Source organism: Scomber japonicus, chromosome 17, assembly GCF_027409825.1.
Source record: "Scomber japonicus isolate fScoJap1 chromosome 17, fScoJap1.pri, whole genome shotgun sequence".
Taxonomy (NCBI): domain Eukaryota; kingdom Metazoa; phylum Chordata; class Actinopteri; order Scombriformes; family Scombridae; genus Scomber; species Scomber japonicus.
Window position 1 is genome coordinate 10,480,431 of NC_070594.1, and position 24,561 is coordinate 10,504,991.

General features: G+C 39.7%; 2 protein-coding genes across 2 annotated transcripts; one reads left to right on the plus strand and one right to left on the minus strand.

Annotated features, from left to right (window-relative positions):
- Window positions 1-3,836: 3,836 nt before the first annotated feature.
- On the minus strand, window positions 3,837-7,200 carry sf3b6 (splicing factor 3b, subunit 6). Its single transcript, XM_053336883.1, has 4 exons — window positions 7,087-7,200; window positions 5,918-6,036; window positions 4,664-4,802; window positions 3,837-4,451 (listed from the first exon to the last, which is right to left on the minus strand). Exons 1-4 carry the CDS (start codon window positions 7,114-7,116, stop codon window positions 4,362-4,364), a joined length of 378 nt encoding a protein of 125 aa, XP_053192858.1. The 5' UTR covers window positions 7,117-7,200; the 3' UTR covers window positions 3,837-4,361.
- A 6,937-nt stretch (window positions 7,201-14,137) lies between these two features.
- tdrd6 (tudor domain containing 6) lies at window positions 14,138-24,511 on the plus strand. The gene is made up of 18 exons (XM_053336663.1): window positions 14,138-19,766; window positions 19,950-20,029; window positions 20,219-20,302; window positions 20,590-20,644; window positions 20,815-20,894; window positions 21,040-21,094; window positions 21,327-21,385; window positions 21,481-21,538; window positions 21,702-21,778; window positions 21,971-22,036; window positions 22,174-22,228; window positions 22,503-22,570; window positions 22,683-22,725; window positions 22,897-22,949; window positions 23,033-23,141; window positions 23,618-23,685; window positions 24,142-24,199; window positions 24,420-24,511. Exons 1-18 carry the CDS (start codon window positions 14,138-14,140, stop codon window positions 24,509-24,511), a joined length of 6,789 nt encoding a protein of 2,262 aa, XP_053192638.1.
- The last annotated feature ends 50 nt before the right edge of the window (window positions 24,512-24,561 follow it).

Here is a 24,561-nt window from a genome sequence, read left to right on the forward strand (position 1 = left end):
ATGTAGAGAAGTTCAGTCAATCGTGATACCTCCTGAGAAATGATTTGGAGAACAAAATGACCTGAAAGCCCACTTTTTATCTTTAAATAAGTTTTGCCGGCTCTATTCGAAAGCAACGCTCACACTTTTCCAACCTGCGTTAATACTGCAGAGCCCAGTGTTTTATGAGCTGAAGGTAGATGTGGTAGGTCATGATTTACAGTATTGCAATAAAACATCCTATAGCATACCAGTCAACCCGTCATTTCTCAGCAGCGTGGCTCGTCCCCTGTCAGTTTGTAATCTGAACTTCTTTACATGAACATCTTCGGCCAGACAATGTTTCTAATTACAACTCTGTTATTACTATTATTATTATTGCTATTACGATCAAGAAACCAAATGTAAGCAAAGGCAACCGTGTACAAGGATTCTTTTGTAGCATGTATTGTGTCCCTGACGACATGGCTGCACTACTCCCTGTGTTGTGATTTAATCTAATAAAAGGAACTCTATGGGCTGTTGTCTGGTCTGCTGACTCAACTAATTATCTTCTCTGATGCAGAGCTACATCGAGACTGCTGGGGATCCCACAAGTGGATCATATTTAGCATGGGACTCTCAGTGTTTTAAAGTACATTTACTCAAGTAGTGCGCTCAAGTAAAGAACTTCACAATTGTACTTTAGTATTTCTACTTTGTGTTACTTCATACTCTCACTGCATTACATTTAAGAGGGAAATATATTTTACTACATTTATCTGACACATACTTTGTAGAAATTGATTTTATAAACAAAACAGTATGATCAGCAGGGTTGGGAAGGGTTACAGATTACTAGTTACTCTATTTAAAATGTAATAAGGAATGTAACTATTTCGATTACTTAATTAAACTAATGTAACTTATTACATTTGATTACTTTTCTAATTTTTTAACAAATGTTTTCAGCTGTTAGGGTAAGTGTACCCATTAAGCACCAACATCTTAAGTTCAGGTGTTTATCATGGATACTGACATGATTTATAAGGGAGATAATTTCTTATAAAGCAAGATTTATCTCTTATTTGAAAATGCATTCATTAGTTCATGTAGATTTTGTAATACAAAAGATATATATAAAGATATTTTATGAAAAAAGTCAAAAGTCTGACATGGTAACGCACGCTGTTCCGTCTACGGGACGGGACGGATGTTAGGAGGTAGCCACACGTTCTTCTGAATGTTTTAAACACAAACCCTTAAACATACATATTCATGCCGTACATTGTTGGAAAGCTTAGATTGTCCTGATTCATTCAAGACCACTCACGACTTATATGGTTGCTCACAGCCGTAATAGTATTAGCGATTAGCTCGGCTAGCCCCTGAGCTAAGTAAGAAAAGCTATAATGCCTACATACCTTCAAAGTCTTCCCTTTATCCACAACGATCATCTTATGACTCAGGACTTTCTGTACAGCTCGCCAAATATCCATTCTTGTGAAATATGAAATCCGTTTCCATAAAACCGGAATATTTTCCTGAATATGTCCATGTATTTAGTCCAACACGTAATGTAATAACACAAATAACAAACCATATGCGGTCCATTTACGTCATTTCCTGACCTGCACGTCCATCTCAGAGTACACGTGACTAGATGTTTACGACCGTGAGCCTCTTCTGCTTCTGACGACACCACACACAAGCCAATCGGTGTTTAGGATTAGGCAGTACATGTCTCCAAAGCCAATGAGGACATGTGACCGACAACAATGACGACATGGCTTTGATTGACAGCTGTTCCAGCCTATGGAAATATTCGGCGAAATGAAGTTGACAACCTTTTAGCCAATAGTCAGAGGTTTCCAACGGTGTATGACACTAAGCTATTACGTTTGGCTGTCCATAAACAAACTCCAAGCGTAACCGGCGTGCGCCCTGTGCGTAAAAGAGTTGAACCATATATCATTACGCACTCGGCATTTTGGTACACGGTTGGTTCTTCTTCGACTTGACATATGACTTATAGCAAAATAAACAGATAGATAGATAGATAGATAGATAGATAGATAGATAGATAGATAGATAGATAGATAGACAGTTAGTTAGTCAGATAGTTAGTCAGTCAGTCAGATAGATAGATAGATGGATGGATGGATGGATGGATAGATAGATAGATAAATAGATAGATAGATAGATATGGCCAAACAAAAAAATATGGTTATATGTAATAATAATAATAATAATAATAATAATAATAATAATAATGATAATAATATGGTGTCAGCTTTCATTAGAGACCAAGATTTTGATTGTAGGCAAAGGGGTTGTAAAGTTATAGGTGTTGGATTGTGGTTATACAGCTTTGGTAACCAAGTGTCCATTTGGAGTCTCCAAAAAGGACCTGAGGAAAACGCATGGACATACCTGTTGAAAAATAACTCATTCACTCAAAATTCATCTTTTGGTCTTTTGACTCCAAATTTAGACTGCATGAAGCCAAGACCTGTGGCTGTGGCCTCATTGTGTCTATATCTCGCTGAGAGGTCCCTGAATGTCTGTACACATGTCATTGTAAAGGCAAACCTATGGGCGAGTAAACAACCCCATCATTGTAACCTCTGCCACTCTTTGTCAGTAAGTCACAGAATCACACAGACACTTTTACAAGAATCCTGAGAGTGTTTCCTTTCCAATGATACCAGACACATCTCTGAGTCTCAAACTATGTGAGATCTGTGCTGCTCACAACTTGGGCATGTCGTTTAGGCTAACAGCATAAAAAACAGGGGCGTGTATTAAGAGGTTAATTGGTACTGTGACACCATTTAAGCCAACGTCATGATTTATTTACAAAATATAAAAAATATTGATTTCATAGATGTAAAAACAGCAATGTATGTATTCAGTCACATGTAAAATATTAAAAAATGAGAAAAAAGCCCTCCTGAGCGAAATCTTAGAGGTCTGACTGCAGATGTAACCCCCTTTGTAATCATCAACATTTTCATAAGTAACTGTAATTTAATTAAACAACTTTTCTCAGTAACTAACAAATTGCAATTTTGTCAGTCGCTTGTAAAGCACTTTGAACTGCATTAGATTTGTTTAAAAGGTGCTGTGTAAATGAAGTTTGATAAAAGCCTGTCACCATCTCTAGTGAAAAAGGGGTATGATGGCTGACAGGTGTAGCCTTGCATTGCACCTTGTTGTCACCTGCTTTTTACAGCCTGATGGAGAAAACTGATAAATATGTAGCCCTATACTTTCAAGTCAATATTAAAAAGGTTATACTAATGCAATGCTTATCTGATGTAATGTCCTTGTGCAACCACCAGATGTCAGTGTTGTATAAAAGATGATCAGAGTTACAGCTGTTTGTATCAGCTATCACCATCACACCTAGGCATTTTAAACAAAACCAGGTAAATCACTTTAGATTACTTTCCATCAAAACTTGATTTAATGTCTGCCTTTCAAGTGAAGTCACCTTGTGGGAATACAATAATTCCCAAGAACAAAAAAAAGAAAAAAAAAGAAAAGGTATTTGGGGTAAATGACTAAAAAAAAAAAAAAAAAATGCAGGCAGTGTTTACCCAGTGACACTTTGGCATAGGGCCAGCGCTCACTCTCACACACACACATACATTACAGCACAATGAGAGCAACGACATCACTGTGACAACCACAGGGTCAGCCCCATCACTATCTATTTGAGGTTCCACCCAAACTGAGAGTTGGGCGACCCTCCAGTCCCTGTGTACATGTGGAAAATGCATACTACTAGTGCCTATAGATTTAAAAGGGTTCACATAGAGGACAGCATTTCCGCTTCATTACATCTACAGTATGAAAAGAACGGACACAAAAGCTTTTAGAAATTGAAAACATTTATTTTACAGAGTCAATATACTTTACACACTCAGTACTAATCAACTTTAACAATCTGCTCAGGCAGATTTTAATGTTGCCAAGGGTGCAAAAACAATGATCAGTCACTACATAAATCCTTGTAAAACTTGCTTGTTATGGAGAGTTTGTCCCACTTGTAAATCAATTTGAGAGGAGCGCCACAAATTTAAAGTCCTATTACACAAATCAAACCGACAAGGGGCATCTTTTGTGACAAGCATGCCAAATGGCTCCCTGCTCAGACGCTGACTCAAATGCTGCAAGTCTAACCAGAATATATGCACATATTTGATTTTGGAAATTAAAAAAAAACAAAAGCCTAACTCCTCATATGAACAAAATAATTAAAATAGAAGGCAAAACAGCTGCTGATAATTTACTGAATTAGTAAATTATCAGCAGAGAAACAAAAAGGAACATGTCAGGTTTGTACAGATAAAAAGAAAAATTGTGGACATGACAGGAAAAGAGGGGCTTCCAGAAGGTTACTTTGGAGGGTCTGTGTTGATGCCATATTTCTCTTTTAGGAGCTTCAGCTGTTCCTCTTTCTTCTTTGTGTCCATTTTCTGGAAAGCCTGCAAAGGACAGTGATAAAACAGTGAAGTTAATTAACTCTGAAATGATCGTAGGAGGGTACGTGTTCAGAATTTCTCAAAGTTTAAAGCGTACTACACTTCGTTTCCCACATATGATTCCCTTGATCATATTCCACATGCAACTCAAAATATAAGCTTTTAAATTTGATGTTTTTTGCATTTCCCACATCTGCTGTGAAGCTCATACGTACTCTGTTTGCGTTGTAGTAGAGAACCACCAGGTAACGGTTGCAGACGTTGAAGCCTGACAGATGGTCACAGGCGTTCTTGGCATCGAAGATGTCTTCATAAACCACATAGGCTGTTCCTCTTGATTCGGGTGTGTTCCCTCTGAGATGACAAACAGAAACACAACACACAGGAACTGATTACAAGATCGGTAGGGGACAGAAAGTGCATGTGCAACAGAGACACTTTTAGTCTTCTGATCATGCTATCAAGATAATGAAAGTTTGATCCACATCGTCCCTGCTCTGTTCAAAGCATTAAACCTTTTCAGTGCTGATTAGTCTACCAGCTTCACAAGTGTGAGGAAAACTAAACCTGAACTTCCAAAATATGTTGGAGATGGATTTTATTCAAGGTTGAGATGCAGAGATGTACTGGTGTAGCGGTTAAACATCTGGCGGTATCGTTACCATCAACCCTTTCTATTACTGCAGGAGTCAATCGCTTTAAAATCGCACCGATAGTCTGATATACACACAGGGTCAAGTGTACGGCAATGTTAACACTATGAAAACATGTTCCAAATTTCATGTGTGACATTTTTGACAACTGCAGGGATTGCTCCCTGCGACCTCCACAGCTTCTTTACACATCCAGCAGTCATCTTTAACAAGGACAGTAAGAGACTGAAAACATACCAACTCCTTTTAACCCTCATATCTCTTTCAAATCACACTGTGTATACTGTGTCCCTGTCTGTCCTGCACTGTATAGGCGTATACTGTATATTAACTGCACATATATCCTGTTAATACACACACTCAGTTTATTTGCACTCAAATTTGTATATACATTGGTATTCATGCTTCAATTTATATTCAGCTATTTTGCACACACATAGTTTTTATCATGTCAATATGCACATGTTATGTATATTGGGATCTATTGAATGACTAATGTAAAAAGTGTAATAAGCGAACGCATCAGCCTACAACTTTTCTGTCAGAAAAAGTTTTATTTATTATTTATTATTATTTTTTGTCCCTTTCATTTTATTTATAAATGTGTATTTGACTTTATTGACTGCAATAAACTAAACTAAATTTACTCTGTTGTGTTTGTGTTTATATGTATTCTGCATTTTTCTGTCGACATCTAATAAATCTGTTTCTTATTCTATCACCCACACATCTCCATACACACACAAAATCAACAAGCAATAGTTTCAATCCTTTGGCTCATACAAACTATCTACAATGTTTAAAAAAGACACTTACGTTCTGATTTGACGTATTGGTCCGTATTTCCCAAAGATGTCGTACATTTCTTCTGCTGTGATCTTGTAAGGAAGGTTCCTGATGTAAAGGATTCTGTTGACCTCAGGAGGTAATCGTATCTACAGGGACAGCAAAAAAGACAAATTCATTGTAATGTAAAATTAAAAATACTGTAAAGGTAGAAACAAGTGGAGGTACCAAACACCACATCACAATCAATGCTAATGCAAGTTAAAACAACTACATGTCATCCCCATCAACTTAGCGTAATCTACCTCAAAACATTAATTTTTGAGTGTTGAGGAAATGTAATGGCTTCAAATTTGATGACACTGAAGCTAGCTTCTCATTGGTGGTTAAAGGAAAGTTAAGATAAACATGAATAATGATATTTAGCTGCCAATATTCCAACTTTTCATCACTTACACTGAAAATAAAGTGTTAGACATCATAGCAAAATCCATAACACTATTTAAACCTACTTTCCGATTTGTGAAAACCTTTACTTTGTTTCTGGTAACAGACACATCCAGAGCAGGTCCACAACAAAACCCACTACATTTAAACCTTTTCAATTTTTTCAGATTTCACAAACAGAGTAAGGGTTTCACGAGTCTAAAAATGTGTTTTAATGCCTCTCTGGGGGTATGTCTGTTACTTAAGTCCAGATTTGACAAATGCAACACGTTGGTGGTTTTTGATCTGGTCTAATTTGTCCCGGAAGTGAGTAAAAGCAGTAAAATCCACACTTTCCCCCATATATTGATAGACAATACACAGGTTTCACTAATCTTAAAGTGGGTTAGAACAGCTTTAAGGCTTTAATTACAATCAAACAGTTTATTCGTGGGTGTAAGTGATGAGAATTAGCTGCTTAATATCCTTATGTATGTTCCCTTTACCATGAATCAGATTAAACGATATTTTTATGTAACTTGTGCTGGTACAAACAGTACAGTGGGTGTAAGTTAATCTGTCTGCTGGAAACAGTCTTAATAAAGAGAAATAATGCTTTTAAACAAACGTTACTGATAAGGCTTGTGTTTGTTTTCACTACGTTAGCGAGCTAAGTAGCTAGCCGTGTGCTAAGCTAAGCTCCTAGCCGAAATAAACTGGTATTAAAAGCTACAAACATCACAGAGTAAATCATAAAGTAGACACAAACTCACATTAGCGCGTTTCGCTGCTTGCATAGCCATGATGAACTGTTATGTGAAAATTAGACAACTGAACAATAAACACGCAGTTTCCCAAATGGCAGCGTTTACAGGAAGGTGACGTAGTTCCGGTGTCAGAGCGGAAAGACGCAGTGCTGAGTGCTGCCCCCTGCAGGAGGACTGAAGACTGCATCACAGCCCACTTTTGAACACAGTAGCAGAAGAAGACGTCTAAATCACACACAGACAGTAAAAGGACAGGACACATACAGAGGACAATTTAAAACAGCACAAAAAAGACATGGGCAAGTACTCACAAGGTTCACTGATCAGATTTAGATCAGGGGGTAAGACTACACACACACGTAGACTGTAAGTGCAGTTTTTTAAATATTTTGGGAGACTTCTTTCGTTTTGTAGTGTTATATGCAGTCAGAGCCAAAGTTTGTCAAGTTTGTATTTTAATGTGTATTGCTCCTTTAATGTGCAGATGTGGAGCTGTGTCAGAAAGGCAGGAATAGTTCACCAGCCTGTCTCTTGACCTAATTAAAGGAGGTTCTGTGGAAAAGATGCAAGAGCAGTACCAGATGGTAAGTTTTACCTGTCCTTGTTCAGTCACATCATCACTGACTTCACACTCAGAGCTTAGTCTTTCAGTGGGGAAAATAACTACTTACAATAAGTCTTCTTTAATGTGTTTAAACTGCATAACCTCAGCTGTATCTCAAAGTGTTAACAACAATCTCTGTTAGGACATTACACCTGCAATGGAGTCCACCCAGATGCACTTTTGGAAGAGTCAACTAACCGCTGGCTCACGTTCAAAGATGCAGCAGTCATGGCAAACAACCGGCACATCTGTGTGTAGGGAGCGACAGGATTCGGCCTACACCCTGTTCTACAAGACAATGGATAAGAATCAGACACTGTCACATCCTCCATTGAACTCCAGAAGACCATGGACAGTTTGAGACACACCCCCAGTCTGAGTTGTAGAACAGGGTGTAGAACAAATGAAGAGCGTCAGGATCCCTTACGTCATGAGTCCAGAGGAGAAGCTGAGGTAAGAAGTCTCTCTGTTTGTCTGTCTCTAGATCCAAGATATAAGAACTGAGATTGGTCAGGATAAGCCAATCAGAGACACAGTGGGGTGGGTCTTCCCATGAAAACCAGTGGGGTATGTACATGATTTCAGGACATGATTTAATTTTGCAGGGGGTGACTGCTAAGCTTGACGGCGGACAAACAAGACACCAGTAGTCATCATGGCCGGGAGCAGCTGGAGGACCTCCAGACCACAGGAGGATGGGTCCCCCAATCAGAGCCTGGTACCTCCCAAGGCTTCTTCCTCTCTGAGGGAGTTTTTCCTTGCCACAGTCGCCTCTCGGGGGACAACTGTAAATATGTAAATACATAAAATAAACAGCTGCTAATTAGATGATTTTGCTCTTTGTGTGTTCTTGTGAGTGTGTTAGTACGTGTACTATTCAATGTCCAGTTCTACACAGGGAACGTCCAGCAATAACAGCTGAAGCTGCAAACAGTGATGATTGGGCGTTTGCACATTTGTGCTAGTCGGGGATGCACATGATGAAAAGACTGAGTGTAACCAAAGAAGAGAGGACTGATCGATGTGATATGATACAATTTTATGATTATGTCCATACTGTGCTGCTGTATTCTTGTGCTACATTACAAGAAATGTATGTTTAACATTCATCTGACAGTTACAGTGGTGGGGTGGTAGTCAGGAGGACTGCTACAACTGACATGTAAAGTCGGTCAGCTGACTCAAAAGATGATTACACATACTATAAGTGATGTTTCAAAACTTGTACAAACTTTACTATCCGTGATTGCACAAAGTGACCAGTTTCCTCTGCCTCCATCCTTTCTGTGCACGAGAGGGTGTTGCTGAAATAATTTTGAGGCAACACTTTCCACATCAGTTCTTCAAAAGTGTTCCTTTAAATTGAAACTGTATATTTAAACACATCATTAGACAGCCATTCATTGATTGATTGTATTTCACTTACTGCACAGGCATGCTTTTGTGGTTTACTGACATATTCCAGTTCCAAGCATGAAAATAAAAATATACCTAAAAATGACATTCATATAACATTAAATTGACTCCAACATGCATTTTCTTTTGTTGAGAATTTACAGCCCATTTATAAGTGTCACTATTAACAAAAAAGCAGCTCAAACTCCTCACATCCCACTAAAATGGTTAACTTTTAAAAATTAAAACAGGACAGTGTTCACTGACATCCATTAGCTAACTGCAAAAATATAATGACAGATTAAAATCAAAATCTCTTATCTGATGTCACGTTCAGTCAAACAGTAAATGAAAATGAAATTAAAACCGGACAGTCTTGAATGACATCTATTAATTGCAGCGTGAAAGATGTTTAAATATATGATTAATTTGATCTGATAGCCTAGTGGTAAATGAAAATCTGATTAATCTGGACAGGGATCTAAATGCATAGTCAAAGTCTGGTAATCTACACTTGTGGTTCTCATTTTTTTGGTGTCAAGGACCCCTAAAATAATACACATCAGGCCACAAACCCATATTTGATTAGATCTGCATCTTATCTCTCGGGGATCCCCATCTGATAAGATTTAATTATTCCACAACTGTCTATACTGTAGATTGGCAAAATAACAACAGAAGAGTCACTTCTGTACAGTCTCTCATTGATTTATCTTGTAGTCAATTTAATTTAAGGGACATTAAAATATTCCCCATTTTTTCTGAGGACTCCCTGACACACCCTCAAGGGCCCCTAGGTTGAGAGCTCTACTATTAAAATTAACACCAGTGTGTCAAGATTTATGACTTGGTGACACAACACTTTTTATTTGTCAGTTTGAGTTTTTACAATTTGGTAGATGACATTTTTCATTAAAATTCACGTCTATAAAAAGATTTAATTTAGAGGTACATCTGTTGTTTCTTTCACTCTTTTATTTTTTTCTCTGAAACATGTAATTGTTTATTTTTAATCTGAAGTCTTTACAAAGAAGTAGTGGTTGAACTGAGTAGACTATATGAGGAAAATAACGTGAACTATAGTTTAAATTGTACGTTCAATGCAGAACGACAGTTAGCAGTTGTGTCTAAAATTATTCCCCCAGCGATTTGTGTCTCCCCTACAGTTACCTTTATCCCTCACCAGTCACCTTTACACCAAATAGTTATCCCTGTTACGCCTAACCACAGTCTGAATTAAGATGTATGATTAATAAGTCCTAAACTTGGAAGAACACTCAGTTCTAACAGGAAGGGAAAAAGGAAAATATGAGGGGTGACGAAATTTATCACAACACCTGACACAAGATGCTAAAGAACACTCAGTTCTGACAGGAAGGGAACATTGTATGAGTGAGGGGGACGAAATTTATCATAACACCTGACGCAAGCTAAAAAGGGTTTCAACACGCGCGTGAATTTTAGTGCTAGTTAACGTTAGCCGCTAATTAACCGTTACCAACGGTTTGTTGAGGAGTTTGTTGCTACCTTAAAAAAATATAAAACATATTCTCCGAAGCAGTGAATCGGGTCATCTGACACAACAGCAGCTCACGCCAGAGTTAAAAACAACAAACAGTGGAGGTGGATTAAGATTAGCCGAGACGGAACAGTTTAGGCGGGCGAAAGGAAGCTAGCTGAGTGGACTGTGTTGGGCTAATCGGTGAAGCTGCTAACCTGCTACATCCCCCTTTACCCCTCCATAGTGGTGGATTTAAGAGGACTCGGCAGGAATAAAACAGGTGAGTTATAGTGAGTCAGCTTCCCCTTAAATTACTGCTAAGTGTGCGCACAGAGAAAGCTAACTTGGAGGATAAAAGTGTCCGCACATCGTTCATTTTACCCAAACTCAACTCACCTGTAATTTACTTGCATTGATTAAAAATGTCTGAAATGAATTAATATTATCCAAATGAACTGATCTTAAACGAAGCCAAGGTTATGTCCGTGTCTTTCCCTGAACAATTTAACAGGGTTCCCACGGTTATGAAAATTCCTGTAAAAGAAATTAGAAAAACTGTTTTCCAGGCCTGGAAATGGTTTGGAATTAGATGCATGTTTTAGAAAACTGTTGAATTAGGGGTGATCTGATATCAAAGATAACACACACACACTTTTACCATGTCAAAAATCAGTAGATTAATTTAATATGAATATACTGATCATAAACTTATATACTCTTAGCTTGATCTAAAGCCAAACACTTGCTCTGGGATGTAATTATAAATGCACCCATCATTTTGTGAGATCAAAGTGTTAAAACACCTGTTAAAAGACACCAGAATACAGGAAATGACATGTAGTCTGTTAAAGGACCCCCCCCCCCCCCCCATTGGACTGTCCCAACCACATTTCTAATGTGTCCATGCTGTACATGCTCATGTTTCTTTCCTTTTAAAGTACAAATTAAATAAAATGTCTTTGACGTATGGTCGTGACCATGAAAGCCTCACTTTCTTGAAAAGCCCCCCCTCAAATCTCATTAGGTTTTCTGAAAAGTTGACAGCTCTGGTTGTGATGTTCAACAAAAGCCTCAATAAAGCTCTCCAACTGAAACAGTTTGACCTGATGGTCCAGATTTGGGATGGGGCAGGTAAAAACCCAATACTGTGCCCTATAGTTGCTGTGTGGGCCTACTTTTGTTAAACTGCTTAAATTAAGTCATGGAAATGGGGTAAAATATTATGGAATAGTTATGGAACAGTTTTGAAAATTCAATGGTAAAAATGTGTGGGAACCCTGAATTTAATAACCTCTGATGTTATTTGTGGTTAATACAAACCGATTCATAAATCTAAAGTCACAGCTAAAACTGATTGGGGAAAGAAAATAATTCATCTTGTTATAGCTTTTTGATGGGCAAGTTACCATAAAATATTATCTTTTGGTTGATGAGATAGTTTTTTTTAATATAAATATAAATATTTCTTTTTCTTATTTCTTTATGAACAAAATAAAGATTTCACAAAACTGCATTCAGACTTTTCTGCGATAAGATCTAACACACACTGTTAAATATTAATATTTAATGTTTCCCTTTAACTTCCCCCCTTTTAAAGGTGCCATATTGCCACACTGTGTATGAATGCTAGGCATGGTGATGATATTATAACTCAACCTGTCCACTAACTACATCATTTGTGTGTGTGTGTGTCTGTGTGTGTGTGATTATATATATGTGATGATGGCTTCTTTTATTGATTGATTTGGATCATTGCAAGACTCAGACAAACCATACATTATTTAGTCTTTATTCTATTAATCCTTTGCAAGAACCCACTGATACTAAAACACATTTTAAAAATGTTCAGTGTTTATTTTCATTTTAGTTTTTTTTTTTACCTTTTTAAATATACTATTTGTGCTTTCCTCATCACAATGATAATGCTGAGATCTTTTCCTTCTTTATGATCCCTTAAATCACCAGACATTAAGTTTAAAGGACAGCTGTAAAAATGCAACTTCCTTACAGTTAAAAAATAAATGGAAATCTGAGTCCTCTCCTCCTCCTCACAAAAACTACAAGTCACATTGTTTGATTCTCCATGTTTAAGCATTTTCTCAGTAGACAAGTGTCTGTAGATTAGTTTTAGTTGGAGACATCTAACATATTTGTGTAAATTCAGATAAAATGTTTCCCCCATGGGACACATTTGTCTAATACCGATGCAGTAGTTTTTTTGTTTTTGGTGATTCATGTATAACTGATATATTTTTCTTACTTATGTTCCTGTCCTTCATCCATAGTATATCCTTAATGTAGGGGCAATGTGTCATTTGTTTCATACATAATGATAATTTTAGCTGTCCAGAGTTGATGACATGTGAAAAGATATTAACATATAGTCCTGTGAGATCATCCTAAGACATGATTTCACCTCTGCTGTTTTAAAGAAATCATTTAATTTGAATATGTCTATTGTACCATAACACTTGGCTTTGGATTTCACAACAGGATTTTGGTTAATGATGATCGTATGGAAATCACCTGACCCTCTGTATTTAATTGCATGCAGCTGGTTTACTTTGTCATGTCTGTTTCTGTCTGATCTTTAGATTTCACACATCTGGATCTGCTCCCATCGAGATTCGTTGACGCTCCACCATCACCATCTCCTGTCTGTGAAAGTCGAAAAAACAGAACAGACGCAGTGAGTATTTGGGATATGGTAGGACTAACAGTGTACTCCTTCTGTGTCTGGGTAGGCCACTTAGTTTGTTGTAGAAGTTTAGCTTTATTCTAGACACATCGGCCCACATCTCCTCTTTGTTTAATGACTTCTGGGGCTGAAGTTTGTGGTGGTATTCACTGGAAAAATCATTATAAGTCTGTAAATAAATAAATAAATCTTTGGGTTTTAGACTGTTGCCTGGACAAAATAGGCATTTGTAGACGTTTTACAGAAACAATTCATTTCTCAAGGTTTAGGTATTGTTAGTTGCAGCAAATACAACTCATACTTTATCCAGTCAGTGCTTCACCTCAGAGACCGACTGACTCACTAACTTTTTGTTTCAGTGATTAGCTATATGTGATGTATTGCAAGCCATTTTGTTTATACAAGTATATTGTTCTTGCAAAGATGACACCGACATATTGTTTAAATTGCCCTAAAAATTAAAAGGGGAAATGTGACTAAGACCATTGTAACATGCAACATAAGCTTATAAAACATTTACAGTTTCATTAGATACATTTATCTCACAATCTAAGACTTGAGATAATGCTTAAGATAGTAGCAGGTGCAATTCACACGAGCTATGCACCTTAAAATAAATGTAGTGATTGAATTGTAATTTTAACCCAATGTAGCTTTTAAGAAATTTAAGAGTCTGTAACCTTGTCAATTTGTGTAGTTTTAGTCATTTTCGCAATTTTTGTGTATGGGGGAAGAGTATTCAGTAGAAATGTTGGATTTAAGGTGTGTTTATGTGTTTAATGTGTTTGTATGTTTTCCAGATAACATCCAGAGCTCCACACCACTGTGTTGATGAGAGGTGACCGATGAAACTGCAAAAATGTCATCAATCCTTGGACTTCCGACACGCGGATCAGATGTAACCATCGTCATAACCAGGGTCCATCTACACCCCTGTTGTGTGCTTGTGGAGTTCTGGGGGAAATTTAGTCAGGAGAGGACAGCAGATTATCAGTCCCTGGCCAAAGATATTCAGTCTCCCGGAAACACATTTAAAGAGTTTGAAGGAAATCCAGGTGACCAGTGCTTGGTTCAGATAGATGGTACTTGGTACAGATCCCGCATTGTCTCAAGAAATGGCTCGAAATGCAACGTGTTCCTCATTGACAAAGGAATGACAAACAGCACCACCACAACTATGCTGGCATGGGGTAAGAAGGAGCACTTCCACCTGCCTCCTGAAGTGGAGTTTTGTTTGCTAGCCAACGTTTTACCTCTCTCAGCTGAGAACAGATGGTCTCCAGTGGCTCTTGAGTTCCTCAGATCTCTCTCAGGGAAGGCTGTGAAGGCACATGTTCAAGACGTCCTGGTGTCTCACAGAACATTTGTACTGCACATTCCTTGCATATTCAAACAAATGTATGAGATGGGATTTGCCAAGAAGCTAGCTCCAGACATGTTCCAGGACTTTGTACTCAAGTCATTGGAAGACCATAGTGGAGCTGATTTACCTCTTGAGGTTCAGCAAAGCTCCATAGAGGCAGGTGAGCGACTGCACAAGCAAGAGCTGTACATGTACCCAGAGCTGCCAGCAGGAACTGTGGAGACCATCATTGTCACTGAAGTCACAAACCCACAACGGATTTTTTGCCAGTTAAAGGTTTTCGCAAGAGAGTTGAAAAAACTCTCAGAACAAATCACTCAGTGCTTCGAGGGCAGAATGACCAGTTGCGTTGTCGGTCCTGAAATGATTGGATATCCGTGTGCTGCAAGAGGAAGCGATGGCAGATGGTACCGCTCCGTTCTGCAGCAGGTACTTCCAGGCAAAAAAGTAGTGGAAGTACTCAATGTTGACTATGGAACAAAACAGTTTGTTCAAGTGAAGGATGTAAGACCACTAGCTAAAGAGTTTTTCAGGATGCCTGTTGTGACTTACATCTGCTCGCTCCACGGGATCCTCGACAAAGGCGTTGGATGGACAACCACCCAGATCGACTATCTCAGGACCCTTCTCCTGCACAAAACAGTGATTGCTAAATTCGAGTACCAGAGCATCTCAGAAGGCGTTCACTATGTTACGCTCTATGGGGATGAGAACACAAACATTAACAACTTGTTTGGTTCAAAAGAGAGCTGTTTCCTGGAGTGTGAAAAAACACTGGGAGATTATGCCATTCGAAGCACTGCATACAGCCGCCAGAATCCTCCCCAGCAAGAAAAGAATCAGAGAAAGATGCTACCTCCTGGACAGGTCCTGGAGGATAAAGAAGTGAAGGAAATGGCAGAGAAGTTTCCAGTTGAAGACCTCTCCCTAAACTCCTCCCATGTGGCATTTGTACAGCATACATCCAACCCATCAGAGTTTTGGATCCAAACACAAAACTTTGCAAATGAGTTGGACGAACTGATGGATAACATATACCATCTATACAAAGATTCAACAAACAAGGATGTGGTGAGAAATCCAACTGTAGGGCTCTACTGTGCTGCCAAGGCAGAGGATGGTGACTTCTACAGAGCAACCGTGTCTGAAGTCGGTGAAAAACATATCAAAGTGTTTTTTGTGGATTATGGAAACACTGAGCTGGTTGATAGGAGTAACATCAGGCCCCTTCCTGAAGAGTTCAAAAAGCTGCCATGGCTTGCAATGAAATGCACCTTGGCAGGTGTCAGGCCAAAAGATGGAAGATGGAGTCAGGGTGCCATTGAATTCTTCATCAAAGCAGTCACAGACAAAGCTCTAAATGTAAGCGTGACAGCGAAATACGACGACATTCATGTAGTCCAGCTGACTGATCCTGAGGCACACGGAGAACCAGATCTCAGTAAGCTGATGTGTAGCTCAGGTCTCGCTGAAAGGGATGAAACACAGAAACAACCCAAAACCAGAATGACCATGCAGCCTGCCATTATCCCAGTCTCACAACATATGCCAGATGCCAGATTCTCAGGTCTATACAAGAACAGCGGGATTCCTTTCAAGACCCAAAACACTGTTGCCCCTCCCAGCAACGAAAGGAGAACTACTACTTTCAAGGAGAATATGTTTCCCATCGGAAGTGTCCTTGACGTCAGCGTGTCCTACATTGAGAGCCCAAATGACTTCTGGTGCCAACTCGTACAAAATGCAGGGCACTTGAAATTGCTCATGCATGACATACAGGCTCATTACGCAGGAAGTGAATTTCAGCCTCCCGAAACGGCATGTGTCGCTCGCCACCCTGAAAATGGGATGTGGTACAGAGCTCTCGTAATTCACAAACACGAAACGCCTCACGTAGACGTGCTGTTTGTTGATTATGGCCAGACAGAGACAGTCTCCCTCTACAACCTGAGGAGGATCTGCCCCGAATTCCTCACTCTGCATGGTCAAGCTTTTCGCTGCAGTCTGTTAAACCCCGTGGATCCAACGTCTGCCATAAATGACTGGAACGAAGAAGCAACAGCAAGGTTTCACGACTTTGTGTCAACCGCTGCGTCCAACTTTGTGATATTAAAGTGCACCATATATGCCGTCATGTACAGTGAGCAGAAAATCGTTTTCAACATCGTGGATCTAGAAACTCCTTTTGAGAGTATCTGCACCAGCATGGTCAATCTTGTCAAAAGCGTACCCCCCAAAAAAGCCTCTGGACCATCCTTCCGCCTGGACACATACTACTACTCGACACACAACGTCAAAACCGGGACAGAGGAACAGGTCACCGTGACGTGTGTGAACAGCGTCAATCAGTTCTACTGCCAGCTCGAGAGGAACGCAGACGTGATAAAAGATCTCAAGATGAAAGTGAACAATCTCTGTCACCAGCTTGAGAACGTGAAACTCCCGACAGTCTTTGGTACTTTGTGCTTTGCAAAGTTCACAGACGGGCAGTGGTACAGGGGGCAGATCAAGTCCACAAAACCATCAATCCTGGTTCACTTTGTGGATTACGGCGACACTATCGAGGTGGACAAATCAGACCTGCTTCCAGTGCCCAGAGAAGCTAGTGACATCATGTCCGTGCCTGCACAAGCGGTGGTGTGTAGTCTCTCCGATGTTCCTACAGATGTTCCTAGCGAGGTGAATAGCTGGTTTGAGACGAGCGCAACAGAGTGCAAATTCAGAGCTCTGGTAGTGGCCAGAGAGCCCGATGGAAGATTGCTGGTTGAGCTGTATCACGGACAAACTCAAATCAACTCAAAGATCAAGAAAATGTTTCAAATAGAGATGCAAACAAAGGAACAAGTTGTCTGCCCGGGTCACAAAGCACCAAAAGCTTCAGCAAATAATGCGCAAAAGACTCCAAATGCTGTGCCAAGACAAACTGCGGAAATGGATGATCACACTCAAAGCATCAGGAAAAATAACTTCTCTGCCCCAAGATCTTCACATCACACGAGAGACGAGACAAAATCTGCAGATGTAAGTCCACCATCTGCACCAAAGCGTTCACGGCACGTTTGTGAAAACGGTCAGAGGGCCAGAACTGCTCCATTACAGCTGTACAGACCTCCACACCAAAGACAGCCATGTAGTATGGGAAATGGTTCTGAGCCAGCAGATACCCAAATCAAACCAAGAAAAGAAAACCAGCCTGTGAAGTTAAAATCACCCGGTGCAGAATCTCAGAGGGAAGGCAACATGTCACCAGAAGCCAAAATTGGAAAACTGCTCAAACTCGCAGACCTGCCCGCAAAGTCCATCACATCAGGTATGGAGGCAGAAGTTTACGTCTCACACTGCAACAGCCCGTTTAGTTTTTATGTGCAGCTTGTCGGAGAGGAGGATGAAATTTTCTCCCTGGTGGAAAAGCTCAATGATCTGCAATCAACGCCCCAAACAAACAGCATCAAAGACGTGAACCCCGGAGACCTCGTTCAAGCAGAGTTCGCAGATGACTCCTCTTGGTACCGAGCAGTTGTAAGAGAAATTCATGGCAACGCAACGGCTCTCGTGGAGTTTGTTGATTTTGGAAATACAGCAGTAACGCCAATTTCCAAGATGGCCAGACTTGATAAGTCTTTCTTGCAGCTACCGGTGTACAGTATACACTGCATGCTGAGTGAGGCTGCAGCTTTTGGAAAAGAGGAGGCGTTTGATTCAGAAGTGGTTGCAGCTTTCAAAAGTGACATCGGCGGTAGTGGTGAGAAGGAGCTGAAGTGCCGGTTTATCAGGCAATCAGGATCTGTGTGGGAAGTCAGTCTGGAGAACAATGGTGTTAAAGTGATGTGTAAAACATCGACCCCAGAGAAATGTGAACAAGTGATGGAAAAGTCTGTCGAAAACTCTGAGAACTCACAGCTGGACTTAAGTTCCCTCCGTTACTACCAGCAAACCTTTAAAGAGGGACAAAAGTTAGCCGTCTACATTACAACTATAAATGATGCTCAGACCTTTTGGTGCCAGTCTTCTGACACAGAAGAACTTGATAAGATAACAGCAAGTGTCTCAGAAGTTGGGAATGCAGCAGATCAGAAACAGTTGGACACAGATCGTCTTTCCCCCGGCAGCCCATGCATCGCTCTCTTTTCAGAGGATCAGCTTTGGTATCGCGGAGAAGTCATCGATAAACACGGAGACGAGCTGTCCATTCTCTTCGTGGACTATGGAAACAAGTCCCAAGTCAAGAGATCAGATGTTCGAGAAATGCCTCTCGACCTTTTGGAAACTCCACCGCAGGCGTTTTTGTGCGAGCTCGAAGGTTTCGACGCTTCACACGGATCTTTGGACACCGGTGCCGTAGATGAGCTGTCAGCACTCACAGCAGACAACTTATTACAGCTGACTGTCATTAGAGTAGTAAGAGAAGAAGGACAGAGCAAATGCAACGTGCTGCTGGAATGTGAAGGCAAGGTGATCAACGAGGCACTGAAAACCTGGTGGAGCTCCACACAAGAAAAGAAACCTGATGCAACACCAGAAATTCAACATTCAACAGAGAAAGAGACTGAGCTACCTGAAGATCAAACACCAGCAGAAACAGAGTGTTCAAACATTCAGGAGACAGACAGCGACGAGCTCGTTGACCTTCATGCAACAGATGGCGACTACAAATTAGAAAGTACTCAAAACAACAGCGAGTGCTCTGAAGAGTCCCCTCAAGAAGAAAGGGATCCGATTTTGTCAGAATGTGATCCCCAAATCCTCAGCACATTGGAGAGCCTGATAGAAACTGTTTCCAGCGTAGGGGTGAAAATATCCCCCACTATTGTGATATCTCAAACTGAATCAAATGATATCTCGCCATCGGATAGTGACCTAGAAGACACTGCGTTACCTCCCTCTGATAACAAAGACAACTGTGATGTTTTGACCTTGAGCTTTTCCGAAAATGTGGCGGAAACTGACGAGGGCTCTGAAGAAGAGAACGCTTCCCTGTCCGACAGTATTTGTCCAGGTGAATCAAACTCTCAGTCCGACGAGAACCTTCAAAAGGCAGCGGATGAGTCTGAGGTCGCGAAGAATCCACCACATGAAGAGGAGACGACCTCCGACATGGAAGGCAGCTCTCACATGATTTATTCTGGTAAGCAAACACAATGTGATGCATGGCCTTCCCCTCAAATGAGCAGCTGAAATTAAAAATAATTCATAGGTATCATGTTAATTTGGTTGTAATGTTGAATTGACCAGATGCTGATGGTCACCTGCTGTCAATTTCTGTAAGTGATTGTATGAAGATGTTTTTTTTTTTTTTTTGCATTTCCAGATTCAAATGGAGAAAGAGATGATGGCGAGGTTACCACTGCAGTGAACAGTCCTGTTAACAGCATCACATCAGTAAAAATGGTAAATTCTGTGACATTAACATCTGTCTGTACAAGGTGTATAGACTCTGACTACAGTAGTTTTTTCTGAATAGGGCATTGGATCATTTTTATGGTTTAAAGAAGTAAATGTTATTCTAAGACTTAAGATATGTACATGTGGGTAGATAGACTTGATGAAATCTAATTGGGGTGTCATCTTCTTCTAAAGATTCCCCGCCAAGCTTTTCCCATAGAGAGGGAGAACACTGACTTGCATGAGACCATTTCTGAGACTTCTGAAGACTCAAAGCAGGTACCTGAAGTTGTTTGTAGCAATACACACACACTCACACACATTTACCTTAAAATAAACACCTTTTAAATGCACAATGGACAAAAAAACTGAACTCATTCTCATCTGAACTTGAGGATTTTGTCTCCGGATAGGTTTTGTGTGTTTTGCTGTGATTTAGAGAGATGAGCGATAACTCCATACCAAAAACACTTGCTTAGGTTCTTTGACGCAGTGTGCCAAAAAAGTCATTTTGACTCTAGAGAGGACATGATGTTTTTTAATTCTTTTGTTTTGTCATCTTGTAGATTCAGACTGACTCGGTGCTGCCCTCCTGTGTGCTTCCTGCACAGCAGTTCTTTGGTGAGTTATTCCTAATTCTACCAACGCAACACTCATAGATTGTATTAAATAATGTAGCCTTAGACAATGGGATGATCTGAAAAAGGGTGCCACATGCCTACAGCATACTGAACTTTAAGGTAGTCCAAAATTGCAGTATTGATGATGGTGATGATGGATTGTCTTAACAGATGCTCTCACAGAGCAGGATATTGAAGCAGGAGATGGTGCCCTACAGGAAGAGGTCCAACATGTTGCCACAAATGCCAAGGTAATCTTATGGAAATACATGCCCAATGCAGTCAATAATACTCATTCAATATTTAGTGTACAGATGAATAATTTAAAAGAAATTTAAGGCACCTTAAATTACCTGTCCTTCAGTACTCACTGGTTTATCATTTGTTCCGTTTTAGAATATCTTGATGACTGAAGAGGACACCTTGGCTCATTATGAGGATTCATATTCAGGTTTGTTGAATCATCTTAAATTATTTGTTGGATTAAATACTTTCAGGTTTTTAATTTTTTTTCTTCCATATTAAAATGCAAACTTGAACCTTATTTGAACCCTAATAGTTAAGCAAGTTTTAAATCACATCTTGTCTTCCTGTTGTTTTTTATAGTAAGGAAATACTCTGAATCCTTTAAGCAACACACACTGATAGTTTTTAAATCTAATAATGTGCCTGTGTACCTGCAGCCCTGCTAGCTGACACCGACACAGCAGCCAGTGAGACACACATCTGCACATCTCCGTCTGCAGATCAGGTTTGAATTCAGTCCACATTATACTGAAATCAAACTGTGAAGCATCTCATGTCTGACTTGTGCTTGTTCTCTGTGTCACTGCTCAGGGTGACGTGATTGAAGAGGTCACCTGCTCTGTTGAAGAGGCCTGCTTGATCTGCTCAGGTAGCACACTCTACTAAATGAAGTACAGTGACAGTAATGCACTGTGATGACTGACTGGCTTAAATGCTGATCAGTCTTATAAAAGCTCTGTTCCAGTTAGCAAGGGGATGGATGCAGTATGTGTAGTATGTAGTGTAAAGATTCACCCTTTTTTCCTTTGCAGATCCAGATGAGCAGAGCGATGATGGAGAGATGATTGCGAGAGACGATTGTCTCAGCAGTGTGTCGGCAGAGGAAACGGTAATTTGCATCACAACGAGTTTCTTCATATGAGATTCAGGAATGTACAGTTTTTTTGTGTTTGTGGGTTGGTTTCAGCCTAGTTTGGGTAAAACAAACCTAAATCATGCGTGAATTATCCCTTTTGGTTTTAGGCACATATGGATAAATGTAGAAAATGTAAATGTATCCAAATGAATCCCTTGTTTAAAGGTTGTCCAGGCAGACAGTAGTCCTGAGGTAGAAGTCGATCAGCAGAAGACAGAAGAATCAAATGAGGTAAAAAAGCTTGTATGTAAAGTACTATAGATTCTATATGTGGAAACTATATAATCCAAATCTTTACTGTTGCAAGTAAGGTCATTTTTGGGTTTGATTTCTTTCTATTAAAATGTTTATAATTTTTCACATTGTAGGTCCAGGATGAATCACTGTTTGTTTGTGTGGATCTTCCTCTTGAGAAGTTAATTGGTAAGTAATTTATAAGACCAGTTACAAAAAAAACACCCCACCATAGGTAAAACTTAAATCCAGCTGGAATGTTAACATATCAGAACATTAGGGTGTATTTTGTGAGGAAACCTTCATGAATATGTTTTGTTTAACTAGATGATCATTGGTTACTTCCTCCAACTTCAAAGCCACTCATGAGTCTATCCTGCTGAATTGGACCAATTCTGTCATATCCTCAGATTATTTTGATGTTTTGCCCATTTGTAGTTTTTAATTTTGAATTTCTTTACAGAGTACCGAAAGGAAATGGAAGACATTTCCCCCCCAGAGGAAATGTCTTGCGCATCAGCATGTGACGAGGTAAGGTTGATCCCAATTTTGAGTAAATGGAAATAATTCCGAGCACCAACATGAATATTGACAGTTTTTGTTTGTTTGTAGTGTCAGTGATGGGTCATATGTTCTGTTTCAGGATGACATGATTAATGAAGATGATGCGTTGATTCTTCATGAAGGTAAATATTTTGGTTTGTCGACTTCATCTTAACTCTTTATATGTCAAGTTTTAAGAAGTTTTAATGTTATTCCCTCATTTCTGTTTGTAAGCATATATTTTATTTTATTAAAAAAAAAAAGAAAAGCAACACACCACATGTGTGACTAATCACCTGCTTCTGTGTCCACAGCTCTAACATCTGACATGGAACCACAAACCCACACAGTTCCTTATCTAGACATGGTAATGACTTAAACACAATATTGAAGTGAAACTGCAGCTCATCACATCACTAGTGACTGAACCCTGTCTTTATTTCTCTTCAGAGTGACCTGGTGGAAGAGGTGACCTGTCTGGTTGGAGACATTTGTTTGATGGATGTCTGCAGAGATGAGCCACAACTTGATGAACAACTAAATGTGCCAACCATGCACGGTCATTACCAACCCCTTTTTTTTTTTCTTCTTCATATGAACATAAATATTTGACAGTAAATATAATGATTTTAGTTTAACCCTTGTGTCGTCCTCCCGGGTCAAATTGACCCCATCTGTTTTAACTGTGCCTTCTTTCTTCCCTTCCTTCCTCCCTTCTGTTCTTCCTTCCTTCCTTCTTTCCTTCCTCCCTTCTGTTCTTCTTTCCTTCCCTCCTTCCTTCCTTCTGTCCTTCTTTCCTCCCTCCCTCCCTCCCTCCCTCCCTCCCTCCTTCTTTCCTCCCTCCCTCCTACCTTCCTTCCTTCTTTCCCCCCTCCCTCCTACCTTCCTTCCTTCCTTCCTTCTTCCTCCCTCCTTTCCTTCCTTCTTCTTCCTAACTTCCTTCCTTGACTCGAGGACGACAGGATGGTTAAACAGACATGGATATTGATCAAGTGGTTTGTAAAGTTGTGCTCTGATATCTGCTTGTTCTTTTAGACCAAATAAGAGAAGCTGAAACGGAGGATGGTGAGCAGCTGGTGTCTACACCTCTGAAACACAACGAGGTAACTGTTTGAAATCAGATCAGAAATGTGACCATTACGTTTGTTTTAATACGATGTCCTCAGAGTTCTGGTCCAGATGTAAAAAGCTCTCTATGGACAGAAGATTTGATGTAGTATTAGACTCAGACTTCATATTCTACTCAGAATAAACATGTGAGAGCCAGGCTGTGTTGGGTTTGCTGTGTATGTGTAGTGCTCTTTAGGTTGATGTGTGTATTAGACTCTTTAGGTTAGTTCACTTTTTTAGTCTGTGTGGGACTTTGAAGTATGATGACTGTGATAGATGTCACACCAGCATCACATAGTAAGTCTTATACACTCCAGTCATGTACGATCTTCACAGCATCCAGAAGACACGTGCTGTTTGTTCAACAATAAAGATTTTAATAACTGCCGTTCATCATATTGAAAACTGGCTAAAAATACAATGTTCTGAATTCACTGATGATTTTTCAGGAATTTAATGATGGTGAGCTTGCTGAAGAAACATCGTCTTCTTCTGATGACAGTTTTGGTGAGAGATTGTCACAGTGTTTGATGTCGGAAATGTGTTTTGTTTTGGTTTGGGTGAAATGAAATGCGATCAGTAAATATTCATGGGATACAATCCAATTATATAAGTTTAAAGAGCTTCTAATGAATCTTGAGTATATCAATGTACGTCAAAAAATGTAACTCCTGTCATATTAATAAGCAGCTGCTCATCATCTTTCTTTTTCTTACCTCCATTTCAGAGGCCCAGCTGTCAAAGATAACTCATCTGTCTCTGATCATCAATGATGGATCCGCCGATACTCTGCCTGTTGAGCAGCAGCCAGAAGAGTGACCCGCCTTCTGTTCACTTCAGATGGACATGTATCAACTTTAGTTTAAATA

Excerpts from the sequence above, each read along its gene's own strand:
- sf3b6 (XM_053336883.1), bottom strand. The coding sequence starts at position 7,116 with ATGGCTATGCAAGCAGCGAAACGCGCTAAT. Across the intron at positions 6,037-7,086 it reads AAGCAGCGAAACGCGCTAAT|ATACGATTACCTCCTGAGGT; the intron begins GTGAGTTTGTGT and ends CTGTCCCTGTAG. Across the intron at positions 4,452-4,663 it reads TCTACTACAACGCAAACAGA|GCTTTCCAGAAAATGGACAC; the intron begins GTACGTATGAGC and ends TGTCCTTTGCAG.
- tdrd6 (XM_053336663.1), top strand. The coding sequence starts at position 14,138 with ATGTCATCAATCCTTGGACTTCCGACACGCGGATCAGATGTAACCATC. Across the intron at positions 22,037-22,173 it reads AGACAGAAGAATCAAATGAG|GTCCAGGATGAATCACTGTT; the intron begins GTAAAAAAGCTT and ends TTCACATTGTAG. Across the intron at positions 22,950-23,032 it reads CAGTTCCTTATCTAGACATG|AGTGACCTGGTGGAAGAGGT; the intron begins GTAATGACTTAA and ends ATTTCTCTTCAG.